This window comes from Vanacampus margaritifer, chromosome 2, assembly GCF_051991255.1.
Source record: "Vanacampus margaritifer isolate UIUO_Vmar chromosome 2, RoL_Vmar_1.0, whole genome shotgun sequence".
In the NCBI taxonomy this organism is placed as follows: Eukaryota; Metazoa; Chordata; class Actinopteri; order Syngnathiformes; family Syngnathidae; genus Vanacampus; species Vanacampus margaritifer.
The window spans coordinates 30,814,897-30,839,299 of record NC_135433.1 but is presented as its reverse complement, the minus strand read 5'-3'; the positions used below and the strand labels follow the sequence as shown (position 1 = coordinate 30,839,299).

The following is a 24,403-nucleotide window of genomic DNA, read 5'->3' as shown; positions in this document are numbered from 1 at the left end:
TCCCTCAGTCAAAGATAAATTTTCATCCATGGTTTCAAAAGTGGGTCAGTCAGTACCCAGTTCTATGGGTTTGAACCCTTTCGGTGTGGAGTTTGTAGGTTTTTTCTGTATTTGCATGGGTTTTCTCCATGTACTCTGACACCCCCCCACCCCCACCCCCACCCCCACCCCCACCCCAACCCCAACACATTCTAAAAATATGCATGTTGGGTTCATTGAAAACTGTAAAAGGTTGTTTATGCAGTACAACTGATGTGCCCTGTGATTGGCTGGCGACTAGTCCAAAGTGTACGCTCCCTCTTCCTCTAAATCAGCTGGAATAGGCTGCAGCTCACCCGTGACCCTAATGAGGACAAACGGTATAGAAAATGGATGGATGGATGGTTTCTAAAGTTATGTAACTCTGCTTCTGATCTCATGACTTGAGTAAAATCAGATGTATATCACAGACACAGAAAGTAGACTGACTGTCCTGCTTTCACATCCACAAGTTGGAAACAAGGGATTTCGCCTGCATTCCAAAGACAATTTCTTTATAAGGAATCTAGGGCAATTAACATCAGTGTCCTGGAGGATATGGAGTAAGAAAAGAAAAAAATATGGGGTTGGAGCCAATTACTTTTATGAAGTTGTCTTCTTTGATCCTAAAGTATAATAGCTCAATAAAGTTTCCTTGAAAACAGTTCTGACCATCACGATGGCATAAGAGATAAACAACAACAATTTGGCCTCGTACTTTCTTTTGCCAACAGTTGTTTTCTCAGCCACCTCTGCCTTTTTGCTCAAGGGAGCGCCTTTCTATGGCCTCCAAAAGAAACACACCAGTATGACCTTCCTACCAGCTTCCCAACACTCACACACACACACGTAGCACAGTGAAACATAAGCAATATAAGAAAAACACAGCAGTTACATAGTAATCTGTCATACAGGTTTATTATAAGAGTTCCCTAAAGAAAGCTCAAGTTGTGGGGGGAATGAAATATATGTTGGAAAGAAGCCAAAGTGAGTGTGAGCACCTGCAGAGAAAGGGAGAGGGGGATGACAGTAAGCAACACAGAAAGGGGGTGGGGCGGGGGAGGAGCGTACAGAGTAAAGGAAAACGTAGAGAACCACAGCTCTGTATACATTAGGCAGAAATAAAAGATTAAGACAGGTTAGGCTGTAGCCGGGAATCCATCAAGGGGACTACAGAGACAAAGACTTCACTCTACGTCCAAGTGAAGAGTGTGACAGGGAGTGAACTGGAAGTACAGACTGGTTTCCGTCCAGAGTGAGCTGACTGCCAAACAGCATGGCTGACAAAGTGAATGAGGAATCAAATAAAAATCCAAGGAAAGATGAGCTGGACTGGGGCTATGAGGAAGGTAAGATGTTCTTTATTATGTGAAGGGATGAGAAGAATATTAGGATATATACTCAATACCTTTGACAAAGCATGACCCTTTAAGAATTGTTTTCTTCTCATTTGAGCAACTTTATTCATTCAGCCCAATACTTTTACAATGTGCTGCATTTATCAATTGAAATGAGATGAGTGAATATTTTTGTTTGTCTCACTCTGTCCCTTTACTTGCAACCTGTACTGAGGATTGTGCTGTATGCTTAATCTGTAAAACTCTTGCTGTAAGTATATTTATTTCACCATCAATTAATAACATATCATGCAACATTGATATTATTATATGTTTTAAACTAATACTGTGCATGGTTGTGTTACTTTACAAGTCAATTTTATTTCAAATATTAAGTGTTTCTTTTACAAGACTATTAAAAGACAAGTGTATATTTTGCTATCTTAAATTCCCATTTTTTTCCTGCATATTATTATTTCATATGCCAAGCCCTTTAACGTTTGTATATTCCCTTTAACAAACAGCTAGAGTCACAGGCAAACAAAACATAGTCTTCAATGAGATAAAGTGGATTTACAAAATGTACACACCCCTGCTCAAACACCAGGTTTCCCCTGGTGTACAAAAATAAGACCAAGACAAGTAATTTCAAAACTTTTTTCCACCCTTATTGTGGCCAAGGATCCGCACAACTAAATTAATTGAAAACATTTTTTTTTAAAGGGGAAGCAAACATAAAGAACTGAAATAACGTGTTTGCAGAAAAATGCTCATCTTATAAATGGGATGTGAACCAAACACATGTTAAATGGGCATCAGAACACACCAGCCACCATTTAAAGTGACTTCAAAGTCCAGATGCTCCAGCACTCTTTACCTGACATTGCTTTTGCTCTGGATCTTCTCATGATCCATCCAGGTCATTTCATTCTCAGGTCATTCACTCTAAAAAGAGAAATGCACAGAATGAATTGTTAACGGTTGACCAACTTTAAAAAATCGCTTCAATTGGTAACACACACGATTGAATTAAGTCAATCTGAAGTGAATATATTAAGTTTTTTGAACTCATAATTAATTAAACCTAATATATTTACTTTGGATTAACTTAATTAAATCGTGTGTTAACAATTGAAGAAATTTTGGTTGCTCAACAATTAAATTTGTAATATTAAATTGGTTCAACAATTCTCTTTTTATAGTGTAGAATCAATCGCAACTCACTTCAGCTGGTTTCAGCGGTGTGTGTTTAAAAGTGATCTATAAATAAATTTCAGTTGACACACTCAACTGGCGCTGTAAAAATAAGGTAGACTGCAATCTTGTCTATTGTTCAAGCCATTTCCAAGCCGAAAACTTATTATGAATTCTTCAAAACAACAAAATACCCACAGAAGAAACTAAATATTGCAGTAATATCACACCAGTATAAGACTAACAGAAAGAACAGTTGCTGTGCTTTCCCAACCAAAGGCCAAACAAAAGTTTGTGGAGCCTTTTAAACAGCTATACAGAAATTGTTCAAGCATTGAATACGTTGTTGTCAAGAGCTTAGTTGCTGAGGAAAGTGGGAATGTGAAGGCCCCCCTCACTCGTCACATTCACTCACTGCCTCTGCTGAGGTTGCAGCCAAAAGGAAAAGTGGCATAGGGCATTCATGCTTTCGCAAGACATGGAGAATCTGGACTGGACCCTTATAAAATCATCAAATGTATTCATGGTCTCTTTGGCTTTTAGACATACTATGAAGCCAAGGGTTTTACACGGTATTTGGTTTACAGTCATTTGGGTGGAATGCAAAATGTCGGCACAAGCATACGCAGTAAATTCTGTAAATTGGACTCTATTGAGAGAAAATTTGACTCTATTTAGAGTGGGACCAAACAGACTCAGTTTTAGAGTAATATTTACACTTGGAAGAGAGTAAAATAAAGAAATGGATTAAAAAAATAAAAAAATAAAAGTCACTCAAGGGTTGAGGTACAAACTCCCAAGCTTTAGCTTCGGAGACAGCCAGTCTACTCCCTGAGCCATGCAGCTCCTGCTGTGTGTTAGTGTATCACACGCGTCAGCTGGAATTTTCCTAAACCCCCCACAATCCCGCCAATGTTTTTGGTCTCTTGGAGATAAGCAAACAATAAGAGGGGCATAGCTCAGGTGGTAGTGTGGCGGTCTCCCAAGCTGAAGGTCATGAGTTTCTTCCTCAACAGTTGAGTGATTTTTTCCCCAGTCCTTTATTTTACTCTCTTCCAAGTGTAAATATTACTCTAAAACTGAAGTCTTTTTGGTCCCACTCCAAATAGAGTCAAATTTACTCTAAATAGACTCAAATTTAATCTACAGAATTTGCTGTGTACATATACATTTTTTTTGCCGTAACAATGCTCTTTGGCAGTGATTCATACTGCCGTAAAGTCTGTTTATTTCCTTTTAAATGGTGCCAAATCAGTAAGTGACATGCATTTGTGGGATGAACAGTTAAACGGTTAAAACGTACAGATCTGCTGCTTATCCTACAAATGCACGTTCCTTACTAGTGAAGTGGCACCATTTACAGTACACTACTATATACTGTAAATAAAACATAATATAACGATTTATTGTTACAGCAAAAAATTATCTACCAAACACAATTTTATTATTTATGTGCAATGTTTATTTAATGTGTTGAGACCACAGTTGATGGTACATGATGGTCCAACCCATGAGATGGCATCTGTACTGTTTTAACTCACAAAATGACACATCACATCGACTAAATTAAAGTTGCATGTTTTTGGGGGGCATTTATATACTCCACATAGGTGTAGAGTGGGGACTCCATTACCCAACAGCCAATGGTGAGTACCAGTCACCCATCAACTTGAACTCCAGGGAGGCTCAATATGACCCAACCCTGCTGGATGTCCACCTGTCACCAAACTACGTGGTGTGCCGTGACTGTGAGGTCCTGAATGATGGACACACTGTACGCATCCTTCTCAAGTCAAAGTCGGGTATGCGCATGCACGGTCTAACTTAATCTTTCCTTTCCTAGTATGAATTTGCTCACACTTTTGAGTGCTGTGTTCAGTGGTCAGTGGTGGTCCATTACCTAGCGATCATGAGTATGAACTTCACGAGGTTCGCTTTCACTGGGGCAAAGAGAATCAAAGAGGATCAGAGCACACGGTCAACTTTAAGGCTTTCCCTATGGAGGTACACACACACACACAATTTTGTTTTACTATCTTTGTGGGGCCATCTCATTGACATAATGCATTTCCTAGCCCCTCCCCCTGATCCCAACCCTCAAAAATGATTGCCTACCCCTATTCCTTATCCTAACCTCAACCATAACCCATTTCAAACCTAAATTCTAAAACCAAGTCTTGATCCTCAAATAGAGGTCTAACTAAACTTGTGGGGCCCAGCAAAATGGCCCCACATGGACGGGTGGGCCTCACAAGTCTGTAAAATCCCAAAATGTTGGCCCCACTATGTAACAAAAACAAGACCACACACACACACCTTTGTTTTACTATCTTTGTGGGGCCATTTCATTGACATAATGCATTTCCTAGCCCCTCCCCCTAACACCAACCATCAAAAATGATTGCCTACCCCTATTCCTTATCCTAACCTCAACCATAACCCAATTCAAACTTAAATTCTAAAACCAAGTCTTGATCCTCAAAAAGAGGTCTGAACTTGTGGGGCCCAGCAAAATGGCCCCACATGGACGGGTGGGCCCCACAACACAGTGAAATCCCGAAATGTTGGCCCCACTATGTAACAAAAACAAGACCACACACACACGCACACACACGCACACACTCACGACTATCATGAAATCAGGGGCACTCCAGTGTACTGTGAAGCGTTTTGATTTTAGTAACCTACTGGTATGTGTCCTTCAGACAGCAATACTGTTTGTGAAATCTTTTCCATCTGGTAATAGCTGGCATAGCTGAGAAATGGCTAACTTTGTAAGAGTAGAAAGCCAACCTACCGTATGGTAACGCCACTTGCTATCTTGTTACCTTGTGACAATGGGTACTCCTGCAAGACTCTGGCCAATAGTTTCAGACTGGATTCTGTTCGAATTTCCTGCCCTCTGTTTGCGGATGAGATGTCATTTGAAGCAGAGGGGGTGTGTAGTTTCATTTTTCAGCCACAGGTGGCAGTAGTGGTTTCGAAATTCAATTTCCTGCATTCATTAGCTGTAAGTTATATGTGTAGCATTTAAAATTTGACATAGAGCTGACTCCGTCATGACAAAGTTGTACTCTCCTTTTCTCCGCCCATATTATCTTGGATAAGAGTCTTCTGTCATCACCAGCTGATGAGTCATTACTGCTTGGCACACCTGCAGATGACAATGACCTTTCAAATTCAGCTTGTGTTCTATTGTTTCTCTTTGAAGCTCCATCTAATTCACTGGAACAGCACACTGTTCAACTCTCTGGAGGATGCTCTGGGGAAGAAAAATGGAGTTCTCATCATTGCTCTTTTTGTGCAGGTGAGCAAAACATGAAAGTCATTCAAAACACAATTGATTTTATTCTACAAACTCAAAATAAATTACGTACTTAAGTACTCCTAGGATGAGACAAGGCAGACATGGTGGCAAACATATAAACATAGAGAATTGTTGTGTGCCTTTGTCTCTTCATAAACTCCTAACACTAAACACATTCCTTTCCTTGTTATTTATTATCACTTTTTATTACTTTTGTGTTAACATAAGACAGAGGCACGTGCACCCCTCGCTCAACAAGTTCCAATTCCGGTTCTACTGTCATCATCATCCTTTCTGTGATGTAATTACACATTGCACAATTTCTCAAAAGTTTGTTTTAATGCCAAATCGTTTGACTTGAGGCGTATTAGCCTTTGAAAGACCTGCTTTGCGCTGGAGCATTTTTAATCAGTTTGTCCACATTCTGCATAATATGTTTGAACTGTTCTAAAAGCACATCATGACACACGTTGGTTCTGGTGCTTTAAAAAAATGGCCATGTTTTCCTTCCTTCAATTGTGTGAGTTTTGCTTACCCCCGGGAGAGAATGTGTTTTCATTTGTGATTAGCTGGAATCATTTTACAACCACAATCGTCTCCCAACGAAACAGTGTTCCTCTGTTGACCTCTCCATATCTAAACTGTGCCAACAGATTGGTAAAGAGCATCTGGGTCTGAAAGCCATCACAGAGGTTCTACAGGACCTGCAGTACAAGGTGAGAGTCACACAGAAAAGGTCAGAGCAGATGTTTTGTTTGAGCAGATAAAGAAACAATGAAGAGCTCTTTTCCAAAACCTTTTGAATCCGTTTATATTATTCTTAGAAATATTATTCACCCACACTTGTACATTTCATAATCATGAATTCTATCAGGTTTTGAAAAAAGCTCTCAAAATAGACAACAATTATTTTATGATGATAATTAGGGATTTGATGTTGTTGTTTTTTTTCATTAGGGAAAGAGCAAGATAATACCCTGCTTTAACCCAAATACTTTGCTGCCTGGTAAGAAAAATGTACAAATGTACATGTGATGGAATACATGAAATAGGAGGGGAGGGGTTGAATCCGTTCGTACTAAATTACATATCTAGTATGTAGATTTTTTTTATCCACTTGCAAAGACTTTTTATCAAGACCCTTATACAAATATTGATTTTAAAATTTGCCCTCAGATCCATTATTGAGAGACTACTGGGTGTATAAAGGATCTCTGACAACACCACCTTGCAGTGAAAATGTGATCTGGATCCTCTATCGTTACCCTCTCACTATATCACAACTACAGGTAAATATTTGAGTGTTATACATTCTTCAATTTCATCTTTAAAACTGATCAATTCAGTTTAATTGTTGCTATTTGATAAATTCATTAGAATTAGAGCATATGCATAGATCACATAGAAACAAATAAAAAAAAGCTGACACAAAATTGACAAGGCATTCTGCATCATTTAAAAAAATATATATTGAAAAAACAGCTATGTTATATTAAATAAAACTACATATCACTGGTGTCAGGTGGAATCCCCGAGCTCCAAAATCCTCACTTTACAGAAGACCCCAAAAACCGCACGTTTGTTCAACCATTAACATTGAATAGTTGTTTTCAACACATTAGATTGGTGGGGGAAAAAACACCCAAACATGCTGACTGATCAATAATATACATTTGTGGGAAAATAAAAGAAATATACCAAATTGTGATGTAGGAGGTGTAGGAATTCTACCATCATTCATTCATTCACAAGTATAACAAGGTCAAATGAATCATTCCTTAACAATAAAGAAATGAAGAACTACCATGACGAGATATTAAATACTATTTCACTTTCTACATTCACTGATTTTATGTACAGTTTATGGTATGTTTGACCATTTGTATTAAGTGTTTTAAACACCAGTTCTGGTTATTCTAGAGTACATATGATATGCCAAACATCTGGGGGTGGCAAATCCAGGTCCAGAAAGGAAAAACCCTGCCCCAGTTCGGCTTTAGCCACAGGTGTTTCAATAGAAGCTCACGTCCCTGAACTGTGCTTCTTTAGAAAAACCTGGCAAACTGTGGCAGGGTTTTGACTTTCTGGACATACATTTGCCACCTCAACAAGCATCCGTCTACTTATTTGTAGTCCTTAACTAAAGAATATAACTTTATAGCTGAATGTGAGCATATTGTGCTTCACACATCAAATCTGCTGGGTTCAATTGACTGTATTCAAGAGAATGCTAACAAATACAAAGCTGTTGTATTGCCGTTATCTTCAATTTTTGTAGGAATACCCTGCCTGCTGTCTTCAGAAGATCACATTACATTCCCATGCTCATCATTAAGTCAGCGTGCTGTGCACTCTATGCAGTCTGCATGGGTCCTATTATTTTCCCACAGCTTCTCTTACTTTCGTACATAAACACTGAGCACTGACAACAACCTGAGGAGATCCTGAGTGTACTGCAAATATTTGGAGTGAGGAAGGTCATATTCATCTTTGTGAAGTCAAATAAACAGTGAGTTATGTTCTTACCTAGGCCAAAATGTTGGCACCTTCTACTTCTGTCATCCATCCATCCATCCATTTTCTTTACCGCTTGTCCTCACAAGGGTCGCGGGGGTTGCTGGAGCCTATCCCAGCTGGCTTCGGGCAGTAGGCGGGGTACACCCTGAACTGGTTGCCAGTCAATTGCAGGGCACACAGAGACGAACAATCATACTTACAATCACACCTATGGACAATTTGGAGTGTCCAATCAACCTGCCATGCATGTTTTTGGAATGTGGGAGGAAACCGGAGTACCCGGAGAAAACCCACGCAAGCACGGGGAGAACATGCAAACTCCACCCAGGAAGGCCGAAGCCCGGACTCGATCTCACGTCCTCAGCACTGGGAGGCGGACGTGCTAACCAGTCAACCACCGTGCCGCCCTACTTCTGTCAAGTAGTGGCAATTCTTTGTTCCAATGCGTAGTTTATATTTAATACAAAGTTCTGATTCAACAGCAATGTTAATGTGTAAGAATAAATGTCTCTAAAGCCAGTTTTCCATTACACGTTCCAGAACGGCCTGGCCCCATACCATTGCTTGTCCATTAAAAACAGGCACTCAATATACCTATATTGTGCTTTACAACAACACCTAATCATTTTTACAATTTCATATGGACCAACGAATAGTGACGCTTGTGGTAAAAACTTTGCCAGCTGTGCATCTGTCACATTGTTTAAGAACTGCCCACATCTGTCGGCCAATCAAATGTCAGTGATGTCATGACCCTGCTTGCATTTTAGAACCAGGTTGGAAGAGTTTCCAGGAATGGTTCCATTTTAACCGCATGGTCCCGAAAAAGGATAATGTCGAAATGTGACCACAGAGGGTCAAAATGCAGGCATGGAAAAGGGACTTTATATTCACAGGCAGCTGTGGCCACTATTGTGTTATTTAAACAGCAGTGTGTGAATGATTTCAAGTATTAAATACTGAAACGATGTGTTATTGCTTGTATTGTATCTGAAATGTCACACTGACCCAAGCGTTCATTCCTTGAGGCTATAAAGAACCTACAATTTAGTTTGGCCACATATGTAATTTGTTCTTTTTTGTCCCTACAGATTGAAGAGTTTCGGAGGCTACGTTCACATGTAAAAGGCGCAGAGCTGCCAGAGGGGAATGATGGGATGCTGGGGGACAATTTCCGGCCAACCCAACCACTGAGTGATCGAACTGTCAGGGCGGCTTTCCAGTGATTCACACGTTCCGCTGCCAACTCCAAAAATTTGATCTACACAAACACACCTGGAAGGTATAAGAGCCTGTCAAAAGTTACTTTGTGACGTCACATTCTTTTTCTTTACCGAAAACACAGAACAATCTTGTGATAAATGTTGGGTTCTTGTCCCTGAGCTATTCAGTCCTCTGGAACATTGTAATGAATCAAGTCCCAAAAGATCTAGCCCAGTTCATTTACTAATCTGGCACTACCCTATATACTGTACAGTCCTTGGAGTATGGAGAGATTCTGAATGTGCAGTAGCTCAGAAGCACTGCGGCAGGTTTATATGTCAGAGGCAAGAACACTAAAATTCTTTGTTTAGTGCTCATGAACTTGAGCCAGAAATGTGCTAAGTACTATATCAGTGTCTATGGGAAGAAACTTATAATGTGCAGACTGGCCTAAATTAAAGTGTTTAGTGAGAAGAGAGGAAGGGGAGATTTTGGGAATGAGCTTCTAGGCTGCTGCAGTGTAAAAAGAGGAAATGCCAAATAGATGGAAACAATTTTGAGGTAAGGGAAAAAGAGGAGAAAACAGAGGACTGTTGTTTATAGTGTAAGTGGATATGATCTGGTTGCACCAGAACAAATGCACCTGTGAAGTAAAGAGTTTGTATAAGTGGGAGGTAGGGGGGGGGTGGAAGGGTCGGAGACAGACAAGTTACCCAAACTTTTTGTCTCGTGTAATGCTGGCCAAATTGGACTGGCTGGAAAGCTTGAAAAAGTAGTTTCTTTACATTACAAAAAAAACATGGCACAGACGTTTCATTGTTTACTATTTTAGATGGTACAATAAGGTCTTTCCTCTAAGGACATATCCCACTTCTGACATAATTTCCCAGTGCCCCATGCATAAATCATCACCCTGTATTCATAATGAGCATGGAATTAACATACTGTAAGAACAGCAAACGTTTGTTTCCAAACAATATTTCACCACACCAATGCAAACAGAAACTTATTTAGATTAAAAGTTGGACTCATTTGATAATCCTTAACAGTTTCTTTTCATTTGAGGTAATTCTGGTGTATTTTCGATATAACTTGAGCCATGATAAATAATATACTTTGGTCTTAACTCCTTTAGATTTGTACCGTTATATTAGCAGTGTAAATGCTCTACAGTTCTCCTTATTGTACTGCTGCTCTGGTTCTTGCTTGCTATAATCAGTGTTTTCAGTCACAATCAGATTTTTTAAAAGGAAAATCAAATCATTTTAACCACAGTTGATGTCCAGCTGCTAAACATAATATCTAAACATTAAAGCAAGCTTTGTGGGAACATAAATGCTAGATGTCAAACGAGATAAAGTACATTATGTAACATTTTTTACAGTGTGGATAAAAATGACTATTAAAATCATATTTCAGCATTAAAGTGGAAGTCAACCTTAAACATTTTTTGACAATAATATGTTATATGTGACCTCACTAGTCTAAACTGATTAATATTACATTTGTGGAATATGAGTTATGAAGCAAAATCCAGCCATTTTTATCCATCTCAAGGGGCGGCCATTTTGCCACTTGCTGTCAACTGAATGTGACATACAGGCTTGGGGAATAACGGAATACATGTACCGGCGTTACGTAATCAGAATACAAAAAAACTGTAAACTGTATTCCATTACAGTACAGCAGGGGTGCTCAAGTTCGGTCCTCGAGAGCCCCTATCCATCCTGTTTTTCATGTTTCCCTCCAGCAGCACAGCTGATTTTTTTTTTCTTTTTTCCAGAAAGAGATCAGTATTGTGTGCGTGCGTGTGAGTTTGTGCTCGTTAATTCAAAACCTAAAACCTATTAAAAATCCCATACCCTTCACCTAAACCAAATACTTCAGAATCCCGATAGTCGTTAAGTTGTCAGGAGACCCGAGGAGTGATCAAAGAAAAGAGAGAAAAGTGAAATCCAGCACAGACCAGACACCACCTACTACCCACAGGGTTACAAACCAGAATCTTTCACCAACCCCAGAAGCATATAAATTCCAACAAATTAGAGAGACCTCAAGAGACCAAAGGAAAGACTAAAGAAAGGAAGGAAGGATAGATGAAGCAGAGTGAGATCCACAGACATCAGCCTCCACCGATTCAGCGACCAGAGGAAGAAGCAGATTGTGTTTGAATTTCGGTAGATGCTGGTGTGGCTCTCGAGGACCGAATTTGAGCACCCCTACAGTACAGGGAAAAAAACATAATCAGATTACAGGTACATTTATTAAAAATGGGGATTACAATTTCTACAATGAGAGAGAGAGAGAGAGAGAGAGAGAGAGAGAGAGAGAGAGAGAGAGAGGGACCTTTAATTGCTACTGGAGCTGTACATGTTGGCTGGCTAGTCGTGTCCTCCACACGTGGGTCGTTTAAAAAAGATTCACAGACGAGAGGAGGAAATGGCTACCGGTATTCACTGTTTGGAACTTACTCTGCTTGCTGAAGAAGCGAAAGTTTGAGTTGAGAGTCCAGTGGCATGCTACGCGCTGCAGCTTCTTGCTAACCCGCTAGCCAACAACCATAACATTTACACCTTCCAAACAAATCTTCCTCCCACCAATTCACTATTTAAACATCATACACAATGTATACATGGCTAAACTTGTGACAGGGATAAAAGAAAACAGCATATGGCCATCAATCAATCAATCAACCTATCTATAGCATACGTGCTTTTTAATGGAAGTCAATTACACAAGGATTTTTGCTATTTGTATTCACCCGCAAATAGCAGGGGCACATTGTATAAAATATATATTGTGGTGATATTTGTCACATGGGGACTCTATCAGGCATACTGCGCACGTAGTGGAGGGTGATGTCAACGGAAGTAGGAAGCTAGGAAGGAACGTGTTGGAAGGGAGCTAACATTAAAGTACTGCTTGACCGTTCAAACCAGCTACACCTTACATGGTGTCAAGAGTGGGATATGGTGAAGTTTCAGCCTGCAGAAAGTTTTTGCTTTGAAAGACCCGCAGAGTGGACGGAGTAAAAAAAAAACGTTCGCCCGGTACAGGAGGACTACTAAACTTGACAAAGAAGAGGGACCTGTTCAGGTTAGCACGTTGGTGTACACGCTCCGGAAGGAAGCAGAGAGCTACCTCGGCTCTTTCACCTACAACGAGGGTGAAGATGAGTCGGACTATGACACTGTATTAGAAAATTTTGATGCGTACGTTATTCACGAACGGGCCTGCTTCAATCAGAGAGTGCACTGCCGGGGGGAAAGCGCAGAGACTTTTATTTTGTGCGCTTTATGTGCTGTCGGAGAACTGTGCATTCTGCATCAACCGAGAGGAGAACATCAGAGACAGAATTGTGTTTGTAATTCTGGACAAGGACCTGTCTCAGAGGCTACAGACGATCCCCAATCTCACTCTGGAGATGGTCGGAGGAGGTAAAAGCCCAAGTCAGCCAGCAAGGAGGTGAGCAAGTTGACTCCATACAGGAAGTGGCACAACTACGAGATGGCAACGGTGCCAAACCTAAATGGCAGCGCCCACAGATGGAGTCGCGTGACAACTTCAGCGATCGCAGGAAAGTGCCGCAGGTGTGGGAAAACGCTGCATAGACGAATGGAGGATTGTCCTGCGAGAAGATCCGCCTGTAACAGATGTGGAAAAGAGGGGCACTGGGAGAGAGTGTGCCAAAGCAGGCAAGTGAGCAGTGAAGTGATTGGGGATGGGGGGGCAAGAAGATGATTATTATTTTATGGGCTCGGTTAACAGCACTAGTGCCCATGGTGATGATGAATGGACTGTTATGTTGAACATTGAAGACACACCAGTTAATTTTAAAATTGATACTGTGGCTGACTGTAGCATCATAAGGGAAAACATGTATAAAGAACTGCGAAAGAAAAGGGTCCTCTTTGGGACAATTTCTCACTCAAATCAGCTAAATGGGTAATTGTTATACCACTAGGGTTTATGTTATTAGAGGGCAGAATGTAAACAATCTGCTTAGTAGGCCAGCAGCTTTAGCTATGGGACTAGTGAAGCGAAGCGTTTGAGATCCACAGCAGCAAACAGGAGTTTGGCCTACTAAAAACAGAGCTGGTGAAATTTGTGTTACAAGACAATGCACAGCCCTATGCGTCTGCACCGCACAAAGAGTGCCCATTCCCCTCATGGGGGCAGTGAAGGAGGAGCTAGCCCGGATCGAGGCTAGCGACATCATTGAGCCTGTGATCGAACCAACGAAGTAATGCTCCCCGATGGTGCCCGTCCCCAAAAAGACATGACGGACACGCATCAGTGTTGACCTGAAGAAGCTCAATAAAGTGGTAAAGAGAGAGAGTTTCATCTTGCTGACATCCGAAGAAATGACAATGCAGTTCAACGGTTTCACAGTCTTCTCGTCCCTGGACACTGCTTCAGGGTTCTGGCAGATCCCCCTGGACAGCCAGAGGTTGATCACATTCATTATCCCATATAGACGGTACTGCTTTAAAGTCTCACCTTTGGGATAACTAGTACCCCAGAGATTTTCCAAAGAAAGATGATTGAGACTCCAGAAGGGTTATAGGGAGTTGCCGTCTACATGGATGACATTGTAGTCCACAGCAAAACCATGGCTGAAAATGATGAGCGTCTGCAGAACGTGATGGAGCGGCTGGAGTCTTCAGGCCTCAAACTGAACACAGAGAAATGTTTGCTTAGGAAAAGCTGCACTTCCTTGGTCAGGTGATCAACAAGGATGGCATCTGGCCTGACCCGCAGAAGGTGTCCGCAATCAACAACCTTGACAAGCCGGAAAATACCAAAGAGCTGCGAAGGGCACTTGGCATGATTACCTATCTAGGTAAATACATCCAAGACCTGTCTACAGTGGCTCAACCCCTGTATGAACTGTTAAAATCAGATGCAGTATGGTTGTGGGGGCCCGGCACAGCAGGCAGCTTTCAACAAAATTAAGGAGCTTTTGACGATGTCTCCTACCTTAGTGTATTATGATGTCAAGAAGAAGACAGCAGTCTCAGCGGACGCAAGCAGCTATGGGATTGGGGGCGTCCTATTGCAGCTCCATGGGGAGCCCCACAACCATACTACATTGCCCTGACTGACACGTCCACATCACACCGGCAAAGCGTGCAGAAAACATGAAATCATTCTCGACTGCTTTTGGCCTGGAAACTGTACTCTTTCGTCCATTCAGTGTTGAAAGATGTCCGGCGTTTTAGCATTTTCGCTAGCGCTGCCTTTTTATTTTATTTTTATTTATTTTTTGCTTGCTTGCTTGCGGTCTACAGTCAAAGAACACGGGGATCAGATATGATATCTGGTATTTTCTCACTCTTGGCCAATCCCAGACCAGTTGACAAAGGTGGGATGGGGGGCAGGGCTGATGTTGGGTCCAGTGGCGGAGCCAGACTTTTATAAATGGGGGGGCTAAGGGAGGGGCCAAGGATACTTAGTATACATATCCAAAGTTTATGCCAAATACTTTTGTTTTATAAACAATTAATTTCAAACGGAGTCTCTAAATGTTGAAATATATTTAAGTACATATTATAGCACATGTAAGCGGTTCAGGAAATGCATTGATGGATTATAGCACACAGGAGATTTTTGCCCATAATGTGCTGGACAAAATGTACAATATTCAAACAATAAACAATTAACAGTGTTTAACATGAATGAAATTTGCAATTTGTTTCGTTTAAGGAACAAGACATATTTTTTTGTTTAATTTCCCACACATCTTATGAAAAAAGAAATGTGTTACTCCTAGCACTTTATTTACAACCACATAATGTTACTAATGTCATTTTTTTTTATAAGAATGTTATTAAATCTTGCTATTACACCCCCCACATCTAGACTAAAAACGTTAGGGCATATATACTAAGTGAGTAAGTGCTAAGCTGTATTCTTCAAGCTGTTTTGTGTGTGATGTTTAAATATCTTATTTTGAAATATATGCTTTTAATTTGGAAGGCCGCTCCGTACTTCTGTTTCCTGTTTCACGTCTTCGTTTGTCATTCAGTTCATGGATTTATTTTTAGCTTGTGCAAAACAACTTTAACCTATTGATGTCCGTTCAATACAATCTATCTGAATATAAAATATTTTAAACAGTCGCTCACATCTCACGGAGAAACCAACATGACGTTGCCAAAAACGTGTCATATTGATGCATTGATATGAAGTGTCTTGATGGGACTCGGGAGATTCTTCTTCTCCAGACTACTATTCAGGTGGATTACGACATATTGTGGTACATAGCGCCACCTACTGTACAGGTGTGACGGGTATAGCAAGTAGTAGGTGTCTGAAAAAAATGGGAGGCTGTATTGGCAAGACGTGTGCCGGTGCTGTGTTATGTCAATTTGGCACCTGCGTGGTCCAATCTCATTTGAACAGGGGCACGTGCCACCCCGGCCTCCCCTTTGGCTTCGTCAGTGGTTGGGTCACATAAACTCAACGCAGCTGAAAAGGCGGACAAACCAGCGTCCGGCATAGGGTTGCGCATAACGCTGGACACATAACTGAAAATTAGGACTGTCCGCCCTAAATCCAGACGTCTGGCCACCCGAGTTAAAACTGAAGGCCACATTTGCTAGGCACGGGATAGCAGATGAGGTAGTCAGTGACAATAGGCCACAGTTCAGCATAGACAGCTTCAGGAAGTTTGCTTGTGAGATGGACTTTACACACAAACGATAGCCCCCCATAACCTTTAAGGAAATGGTTATGCTGTTCAAACAGCGAAAAGGATCCTTTGACCAACCAGACCCTCTGCTGGCTCTCATTAGCTTCAGATTATTTTCGCACAGCAGCACAGGAGTCAGCCCGGCGGATCTGTCGACGGGCAGGAAGATCCGGACGGCACTGCCCACCATGGACAAGAATTTACAACCAAAGTGGCCTACCAGAGAGCAAGTCAGGGCTCGAGATGCGTTTGAGAAGAGCAAACAGGCCTTCTAAAAAAGAAAAAGAAAAAGGTATACAATGTTAGTTAATGTGTTTGACAATATACAATGTTAGTTTATGTGGTTGACGGGATTTATTTGAAGCAATTGTTCTGGTAGGACATATTATAACCTCAAGAGGGCACTGTTGTATCCTGCATGAAGCAGAGGTCTGTTATTTGCACTATGTAATGGATGTTATTGTTCAGTCCAATTAAAAGGGAAAAAAAGGGAGATATCACATGGGGACTCAGTCTGTCAGGCATACTGCGCACGTTGTGGATGGGTGACGTCAGCGGAAGTAGGAAGCTAGGAAGGAACGTGTTGGAAGGGAGCTAACAATAAAGCACTGCTTGACCGTTCAAACCTGTTTCATTATTGAAGCTACACCTTACAATATTTATCTTTATTTACGTACATTACTTTAATATTAATATACATGGATTACATTATTAACTACATTTTTTAGTAGGTAACTTGTAACTGTAACGGAATACATTTTGAAAGTAACCCTCCCAACCCTGAAGACATCACAGTTGCTCAGGGCTCAGGCAACGACCAATCACATTTGACCGGTTTTCTGAAGCTGAGCTTTGATTGGTTATTACCTGAGCAACATTGATGTCATCTTCAGTCGACAGCAAGTGGCGAAATGGCCGTCCCCTGAGATGGATAAAAACGGCTGGATTTTGCTGGTTAGCTCATATTCCACTAGCACTAACGAAATATTAAACAGTAGGGGTGTTTAAAAAAAAAATGATTCGGCACTATATCGTGATATTACAGCGCGCAATTCTTGAATCGATTTGATTCTGGTCAGATGAAACCAAGGCTGAACTTTTTTTTGCCATAAACACACTACTGCTCACCAACAAAAGAACAATAGTTCCAAATGAACAGTTCCTTGGTCTCAGTTTTTTCGTCCTGGCATCTGTGTGGATTTTTTTAATTTAGTGACAAGGCTGCAAAAATATGCCAAGCAATTACAAACACAGTTTGATGTGGTGTACTTTTATACATCAATCCATTTCTATTGCACTCATCCTCATGGCTCATGGGAAAGCTTAAGCCTATCCTAGTTGACTTGTGGGTGAGAAATGTGGTCAAGTGTTGGCAATTTGGCGACTTTCTCGTTAAATCTGGTGACTTTCTAAAGTCTCTTGGCGACTATTTTATTTTATTTTATTTTTTGTCAAAAGCGACTAGCAACAAATCTAGTCACTTTTTTTGGTGTTGTTTAGGGGTGTGTGTGTGTGTGTGTGTGTGTGTGTGTGCGTGTGTGCGTGTGTGTGTGTGTGTGTGTGTGTGTGTGTGTGTGTGTGTTTAAAATCACTTTTTGCCTCTCCTACAACATTATTCCTCTCTCTTACAACGTCCATTACTATTACATGCAAATTGCCAGTTATGCAAATGAGTCAATTACGTCATTTGATGACTTCAAGCGACTTTAAGGACAGCCAATAGCTACTTTCCTTACAACAGTTGTCAAGACTGCACTGTTGTGGTCCACAAGATGCAATCAAACGCATATCACAGACACAAACAACCATTCATGCTTACTTGGACCAGTGGACAACTTAGAGTCTTTAATTCAGCATGCATTTTTGGGGAATGTGGGAGCCGGAGGTGCCTGGAGAAAACCTATAAAAGCACAGGGAAATTGAAGATTCCTTATATTATATATATGTATACAAATATTTGCCACCCCATGAAAGCTAATTACTGGCAAAGTATTTTCCATATGGTCAGCTTTTAAAATACTGTGATACCCTTTAATGTTAAATCACTATAATTAAACTACCAGAACCACAGGAGCAATAAATGTTTCCAGTGTTCCCTCCCTTTACACGCCTCATCTCACATCTGGTTTTACTTTTTGCTTTCCTTTAAGTCTAATGCATATTTTAATGATTTGTTTATTTATTTATTTTGGACGACAGGGAAGGAAGATGTGATGTGGAGAGGAGCAGCAAGAACAGAGGGAAGGAGAGGGCTAATATACACACAGCAGCAGCAGATCTCCAGACTGAAGTTGGAAAATAAATCATAATTTCTCTGGTTCTTCCATTTCAGCCCAAACTCTCTCTCTCTCTCTCTCTCTCTCTCTCTCTCTCTCTCTCTCTCTCTCTCTCTCTCTCTCTCTCTCTCCCCTAATCTTTAAAGAGATTAATAAACTCATATGTTTATAAAATATGCTGTAGGCCTATCTAAATTATTTGAAATTAATAGTAATATAAAGATCACAGATATAATGCCAGTGTGATACGTAGGAAACAGTTTCATGTAAGGTTAGTGAGCTAAGAGTTGTAAGACAAATGTAATATATTAACGAGTAACACCCTTGCCATGTTAAAGGGGACATATGATGGAAAAATTCACTTTTGAATTGTTTGTACACAATAGTTGGGTATTTGGAGTTCTTTCCGACCCATCAAATATGAAATGAAACGACCAATTTCAATAAACCTTTTGTTAGTACATCTCAGGATGTGTCTCTGAGTGAGCTGTTCTGCATTTTACATCATAAATGCCCTTCAGAGTTTCCTCGCGCCATGTTCAGCTGACTGGATGAAGCTCCGAAAATATATATATTTTAACGAGTCCAGCGTATGACACACTTGCTATCCTAGCTACACTCTTAGAAGTAAAAGTGCTTGTTATAACCTTTTTAAGTTCCTCAGCATGTCCTCATAGGAGAACTCTTTTTTGGTTCCCGTTAGAACCGTTTATGAAGTTTCCACCTGGAACCCTTCCAAAGGGCTCTACTGAGAACATAATGGGTTATACCCAGAACCATATTTGAAAGGTTCCACCCAGAACCCTGTATGAGAGGTTCAACAAAGAACCCTTTAAGGGTTCCATCTAGATCTCACACAGGGAGTTCCACTGAGAACTCTGTGATGTTTCAAAGGTTTCATCCAGAACCTTCATAGAGAGTTCCACTGAGATCTTTGTTGTATTTCAAGGGTTTCATCTAGAACCTTCACAGAAAATTCCATTGAGAACCCTTTTATATATTAAGGGTTTCATAGAGAACCTTCATAGAAAGTTCCACTGAGAACCCTTTTATATTACAAGGGTTTCATTCAGAACCTTCACAGCGTGTTCCACAAAGAACCCTTTTTGTTTTTCAAGGGTTTAATCTAGAACCTTCACAGAAAATTAAATTGAGAACCCTTTTATATATTAAGGGTTTCATAGAGAACCTTCATAGAAAGTTCCACTGAGAACCCTTTTTATTATATTACAAGGGTTTCATCCAGAACCTTCACAGCGAGTTCCACAAAGAACCCTTTTTTTGATTGCAAGGCTTTCATCTAGAACTAACACCGCAAGTTATGCTGAGAAACCTTTTGTTTCAAGGGTTTTATCTAGAACAGGGGTGGGCACACTTTGTCCCCGAGGGCCGGAGTCCTGCAGGTTTTGGATGTTTCCCTTCTCCAACACAGCTAATATATGATCAGCAAGCTTTGCGTAAGATTGGTAACGATCCCGTTGATTGGAATCAGCTGCGTTGCAGCAGGGAAACCTCCAAAACCTGCAGGACGCAGGAGTTTGCACACAACTGATCTAGAACCTGCACAATGACTTTTTATTATTATTTTAAAGGAATTTTATTAAGAACCACACTGTATTCTACAGATCCAAATTGTTGTTGACACTGAGAAACATTCAAGCAATTTTTAATGAGGATTTTGTTTTTATTATTTAAAAATCTTCAGACAATGATGGAAAAGAACAGCAGACTGTTTAAGGAAAAACTATTATGTAGGTCCCGGGGGGAGGGCAGGACAGAAGCGAACACAGGTCCAGAGGAATCAGCAACAATCAGCTAGACGCACGCAAACCATGCACACCAGGTGGATTCAGATCATCTCCAGCAATCGCCACATAGAAAGGGAGACCAAAAAAAAGACAGTTAGTACAACATCAGGTGAAAGTGAGGGAAACCCACAAGGTTTTCATAGTAATTACTTTCAACAACGTTGAAATACTTTTCAGAAAAAATAAACTAGTGGAAAAGGAGGTTCAATACTCACCCTAACACACTTGTTGAAGCCAGTGGTACACGTCTTTTTTGTCCAAACACTCTAACTCATGTCTACAAATAAGAAACAAATATTAAAATAAAAAAAGTCTACCTTTTTCCATAAGGGTCATAGATTCACACTTGCTGAAATAAGATTTAACTTACCTTGATTATTTGAAGTTTCTGATCGCTTGTGGTACAAATTCACATATGTGAATACTAATCACCACTGATATGTCACACCTGTTTTGGAGAGAGCGGAGCGTATATTCGGTAGCAAAACGAGCATTCAACTCTCACAGGGCAACCAACATGGCAGCCAGCTTCCAGGTCCCATACACTAAAATCCAGCCCTGGGCAACACGACCACCACCAAATATTCGCACCATCCAGTGTGAGTGGCACTGGAGGCAATGTGTGTAAAATGTCTTGCCCAAGGACTCAATAACACAACTTAGAGAAAGTGGGAATTGAACAGCAGACCTTCTGGTTATGAACAACCACCTCTACCTGCCAGGCCACAGCCTCCATCTGCATGCATGGAAGAAGAAATAAGTTAACACCCCAATCTCCAAAAGTGAATAAATAGACTCATGAGGTCCTCCCATGAGCGGGAACAAAATTATTATACAGAGAGTATAGCGCAGGGGTGGTCAAGTTCGGTCCTCGAGAGCCACTATCCAGCCTGTTTTCCATGTTTCTCTCCACTAACACACCTGATTCATGATCAGGATCGTTATCAGGCTTCTGCGAAGCGCGCTGATGAGCTGATCATTAAATTCAGCTGCGCTGAAGGAGGGAGACATGGAAAACAGGCAGGATAGGGGCTCTCGAGGGCCGAACTTGGCCACCCCTGGTATAGTGTGTTGCAACATTATATAATTTGTACTGTATTCTCAGGTTAAGTGTTATACATCACAAATTTGGAAATTTGACACAAAAAAAAGTTATTCTGCAGACAAATGCATCTTAACTCATTCTAATAGTGAACTGATAAAAAAAGGGGGGAGGGGGTACTCGAAAAAACTTAAATTTTATAATGAGAATTTTGTGTGCATTTGACCTGTTTATTAAACAAAAAAAAAGGCTACTTAAAAGGTGAGGTACTAACCAATAACCTTCAGTTTGCGGGGCAGCCAGTGTATCGTTAGGTGAGGTCCCATAAACAGACAGTGACTCCACGAATACCCTATAGTTCCAAAATCCCATCTGTGCCCCATTGTCCATGTCATCAGGCGCATATCATGTTTTGTTGCTGTCTCAAGTATTTGTTTGTTATTTTGATGATTGTTATTTGATTTTGTGTTTTGGGGTTTACTATTTGCCTTTTTGTTTAACTAAATTGCCTTTTGGAGTTTGTACCTGTCTTGCTGCCTTGTTTCCCAGCATTTAGGTCCACCCATCCACAAAATCTGACATACATAAGAATCTTCTTTTAGGTGTGATTTACAACATTTATTGATTCATGTGAAGTGTGATTGTCTTAGTTGAATGTGGCTATCTGTCGTCTGTCCATATTCCTAAACAAGCTTCATAATCTTTACTCTCAAATCTATTAATAGTATATTACCTCTATTTGATTACATTGTTACTTTTCTGAATAGATACAAGCACCAGGTACATTTACCTCGTATTTTAGATGAATAATTTCTGACACCTAGTGGTGACCATTGCATACAACAAAATCGTTTATTAAAAATCACAAAAGATTGTGAGTATGAAGACTTTTAGAAAACCACACAACTCAAAATTCTGATCATTAAAAACTCAAAATGACGTTTTTGTTGGAGAAAAAAAAATCATACAACATGACGTGTCAGATTTCAATTACGTTATAATGTTTCAGGTCTTATTTAGCAGGTGTTCTTGCATGTAAAACAATTGTGAGAGCAAATGATCTCAAACATCATCACTGACTTGAGTTGTAACACGAGGTACGTATTCTTTGTGTAGAAAAAAGGAAATGCTTTCTTCATAATATAAGTTTCCCAAATTAAAAAGCATCTGAGTATTTCAGTATTTGCAAGAGATTCAGAGAATGAAAGGAAATTTCTGTGAATGTGCACACGGATCCTCTGCAGTGGGTCCTCTGGTGGTTTCCAGGAAGAGCACATACAATCTTCTGTCAACATTTTGTATTTACCATCACAAAATCCAAGGCCCATTATGAACATGCTATCTTGCAACCAAGGGTCTCCCCATGCCAACCCAATTTCCCAGTCAGTGTTGTCTCCCACCTCAACCTCCCAGATGTATGTTGTGCCAGAGTCCAAAGCAGAACCGAGGATTTTGTTGGAGTCCTGATACCTCTCTGGATTCGTTGGACGCTGCTGTCCGGCTTTAAAACTCACACTGGTCAGATCTTCAGACAGAGTGAGGTCTGAGCTGGCTGTGTTTGGGTCCAGAATTACAGGACTGAAGTGGACCATGTTCTTCATTCGTTGCCACATGTTGGACTTCATCCAGCAGAGCTCTCTGGAGAGGCACGGGTGTGGTGGGTAGTTGTTGGATTTTGGTCATTGTGACCTGGTAGCTGTTCATGAAGGAAGCATGGTCAGATGTCAGCTGCTCCTCTGCGGTTCTGATCACGTCTGAGAGAGTGGCAATGTCTTTGTTGAGATCTTTAATCCTCTCCTTAATCATCTGACTCTTCTGGTTGTCTTCCTTCCTCAAATCAAACAAGCGGGCCTCCTCCTCAAACTGCAGAAAGTGACGAAACTCCTCAAAATCCTTCTTAATCTTTCTTTCCCTCTGGTTCCTTTGGACCTCTTCGTACTCTGCTTGTTCATTGCAGTTGTCTCTCATCTTAATATAATCATCCAATTTTTCCCTCACACCCTGCAGGGCTTTCTGAACTGTCTCTCTATGATCTTGCGCAGCTTCATCGATGGGACAGAACTTATGGCCAGCGTGGATTTTTGAATCGCTGCAAACGAGGCACACAGACTCCTGGTGGTCCAAACAGAAGAGTTTCAGTTTCTCCTTGTGCACCCTGCAGATGTTCTCTGTCTCCAATGAGGCTTGTGAAAAGGCCTCACACACATTCCTCAGTGCCAAGTTCAAAACTGGATCCATCGAACTAAACTGCGTCCGACAGACTGGACACAATCGATCCCCTTTCTCCTCCCACCACTGCCGCACACACTCGCGGAAAAGGCTGTGGCTACATGGCAGCATGACAGGATCTTGAAAAAGCTCCAAACAGGACGGACATTTTCGATTGTCCTCAACTTGGCCAGCCATCGTCTTTGCAAAGACACCGTCTCAGTGTTCAAGCTTCGAACGTTCACTCTCAGGTGAGCCGCAGTGCCTCAGTCACGAGTGGATGAATTGTTTTATGACCAAGAAGTCTAAAAGTCCACTTCCTTTCTGGAGCTGTGTTTTTGTTTTCAGACTTCAATGGACAACACTTTTTTAATCAAAACTGTTTTACCACTGTAGTTATTTGTTTTAAATGCTTTTAAATGTTGTACTTTTAATCATGTGAAGAACATTGATTTATCTTGTGCATAAAATCTGCTATATTAACGAAGATGTCTTGCCTTGGATTTGTTTTGGCCACACCTCATGTATTTATTATAGTTGAACTTAGTGCCAGATACCAAAGTGCAACATTAAATTAGATAAAGGAGCAACTGACAAAGTTATCCATCTGTGGAGCAAATAAAGGTCTGGCTAATCATGTTTTTGTTTGATATGAATCAATGCATATCTAGGAAATTATTGTTCTGATTAGTTGTGTTTTTTCATGTTTTGGTGAAATATAGTATAATAATAATTATAATAATAATTAATCTATATTTGATTCAGAACGATTTTAGATTCAAAATGACTTGATTGACAA

At 40.6% G+C, this 24,403-nt stretch overlaps 1 protein-coding gene, 1 long non-coding RNA gene and 1 pseudogene across 3 annotated transcripts; 1 reads left to right on the top strand and 2 right to left on the bottom strand.

Annotated features, from left to right (window-relative positions):
• The first annotated feature begins 1,103 nt into the window (after positions 1–1,103).
• Positions 1,104–19,014, top strand: ca8 (carbonic anhydrase VIII). 2 transcript variants are annotated; one of them, XM_077557996.1, is made up of 9 exons: positions 1,104–1,367; positions 4,166–4,351; positions 4,429–4,553; positions 5,761–5,856; positions 6,510–6,572; positions 6,814–6,862; positions 7,033–7,145; positions 9,465–9,655; positions 18,470–19,014. In XM_077557996.1, exons 1-8 carry the CDS (start codon positions 1,295–1,297, stop codon positions 9,597–9,599), a joined length of 840 nt encoding a protein of 279 aa, XP_077414122.1. In that variant the 5' UTR covers positions 1,104–1,294; the 3' UTR covers positions 9,600–9,655; positions 18,470–19,014. The 2 variants fall into 2 exon arrangements, with proteins under 2 accessions (XP_077414122.1, XP_077414121.1); XM_077557995.1 differs by having other exon boundaries at positions 4,160–4,351.
• A 1,244-nt stretch (positions 19,015–20,258) lies between these two features.
• Positions 20,259–21,243, bottom strand: LOC144045034 (uncharacterized). The gene is made up of 3 exons (XR_013291399.1): positions 20,725–21,243; positions 20,570–20,631; positions 20,259–20,361 (listed from the first exon to the last, which is right to left on the bottom strand). It is a non-coding gene; the product is annotated as an uncharacterized LOC144045034 (long non-coding RNA).
• A 1,169-nt stretch (positions 21,244–22,412) lies between these two features.
• LOC144043073 (E3 ubiquitin-protein ligase TRIM35-like) lies at positions 22,413–23,802 on the bottom strand (annotated as a pseudogene).
• Positions 23,803–24,403: the final 601 nt, after the last annotated feature.

Bases quoted from the DNA above. Each gene is read 5' to 3' on its own strand.
- ca8 (XM_077557995.1), top strand. From the start codon at position 1,295: ATGGCTGACAAAGTGAATGAGGAATCAAATAAAAATCCAAGGAAAGAT. The intron at 4,352-4,428 runs GTATGCGCATGC...TGCTGTGTTCAG, and splicing joins CCTTCTCAAGTCAAAGTCGG to TGGTCAGTGGTGGTCCATTA. The intron at 6,573-6,813 runs GTGAGAGTCACA...TTTTTTCATTAG, and splicing joins TACAGGACCTGCAGTACAAG to GGAAAGAGCAAGATAATACC.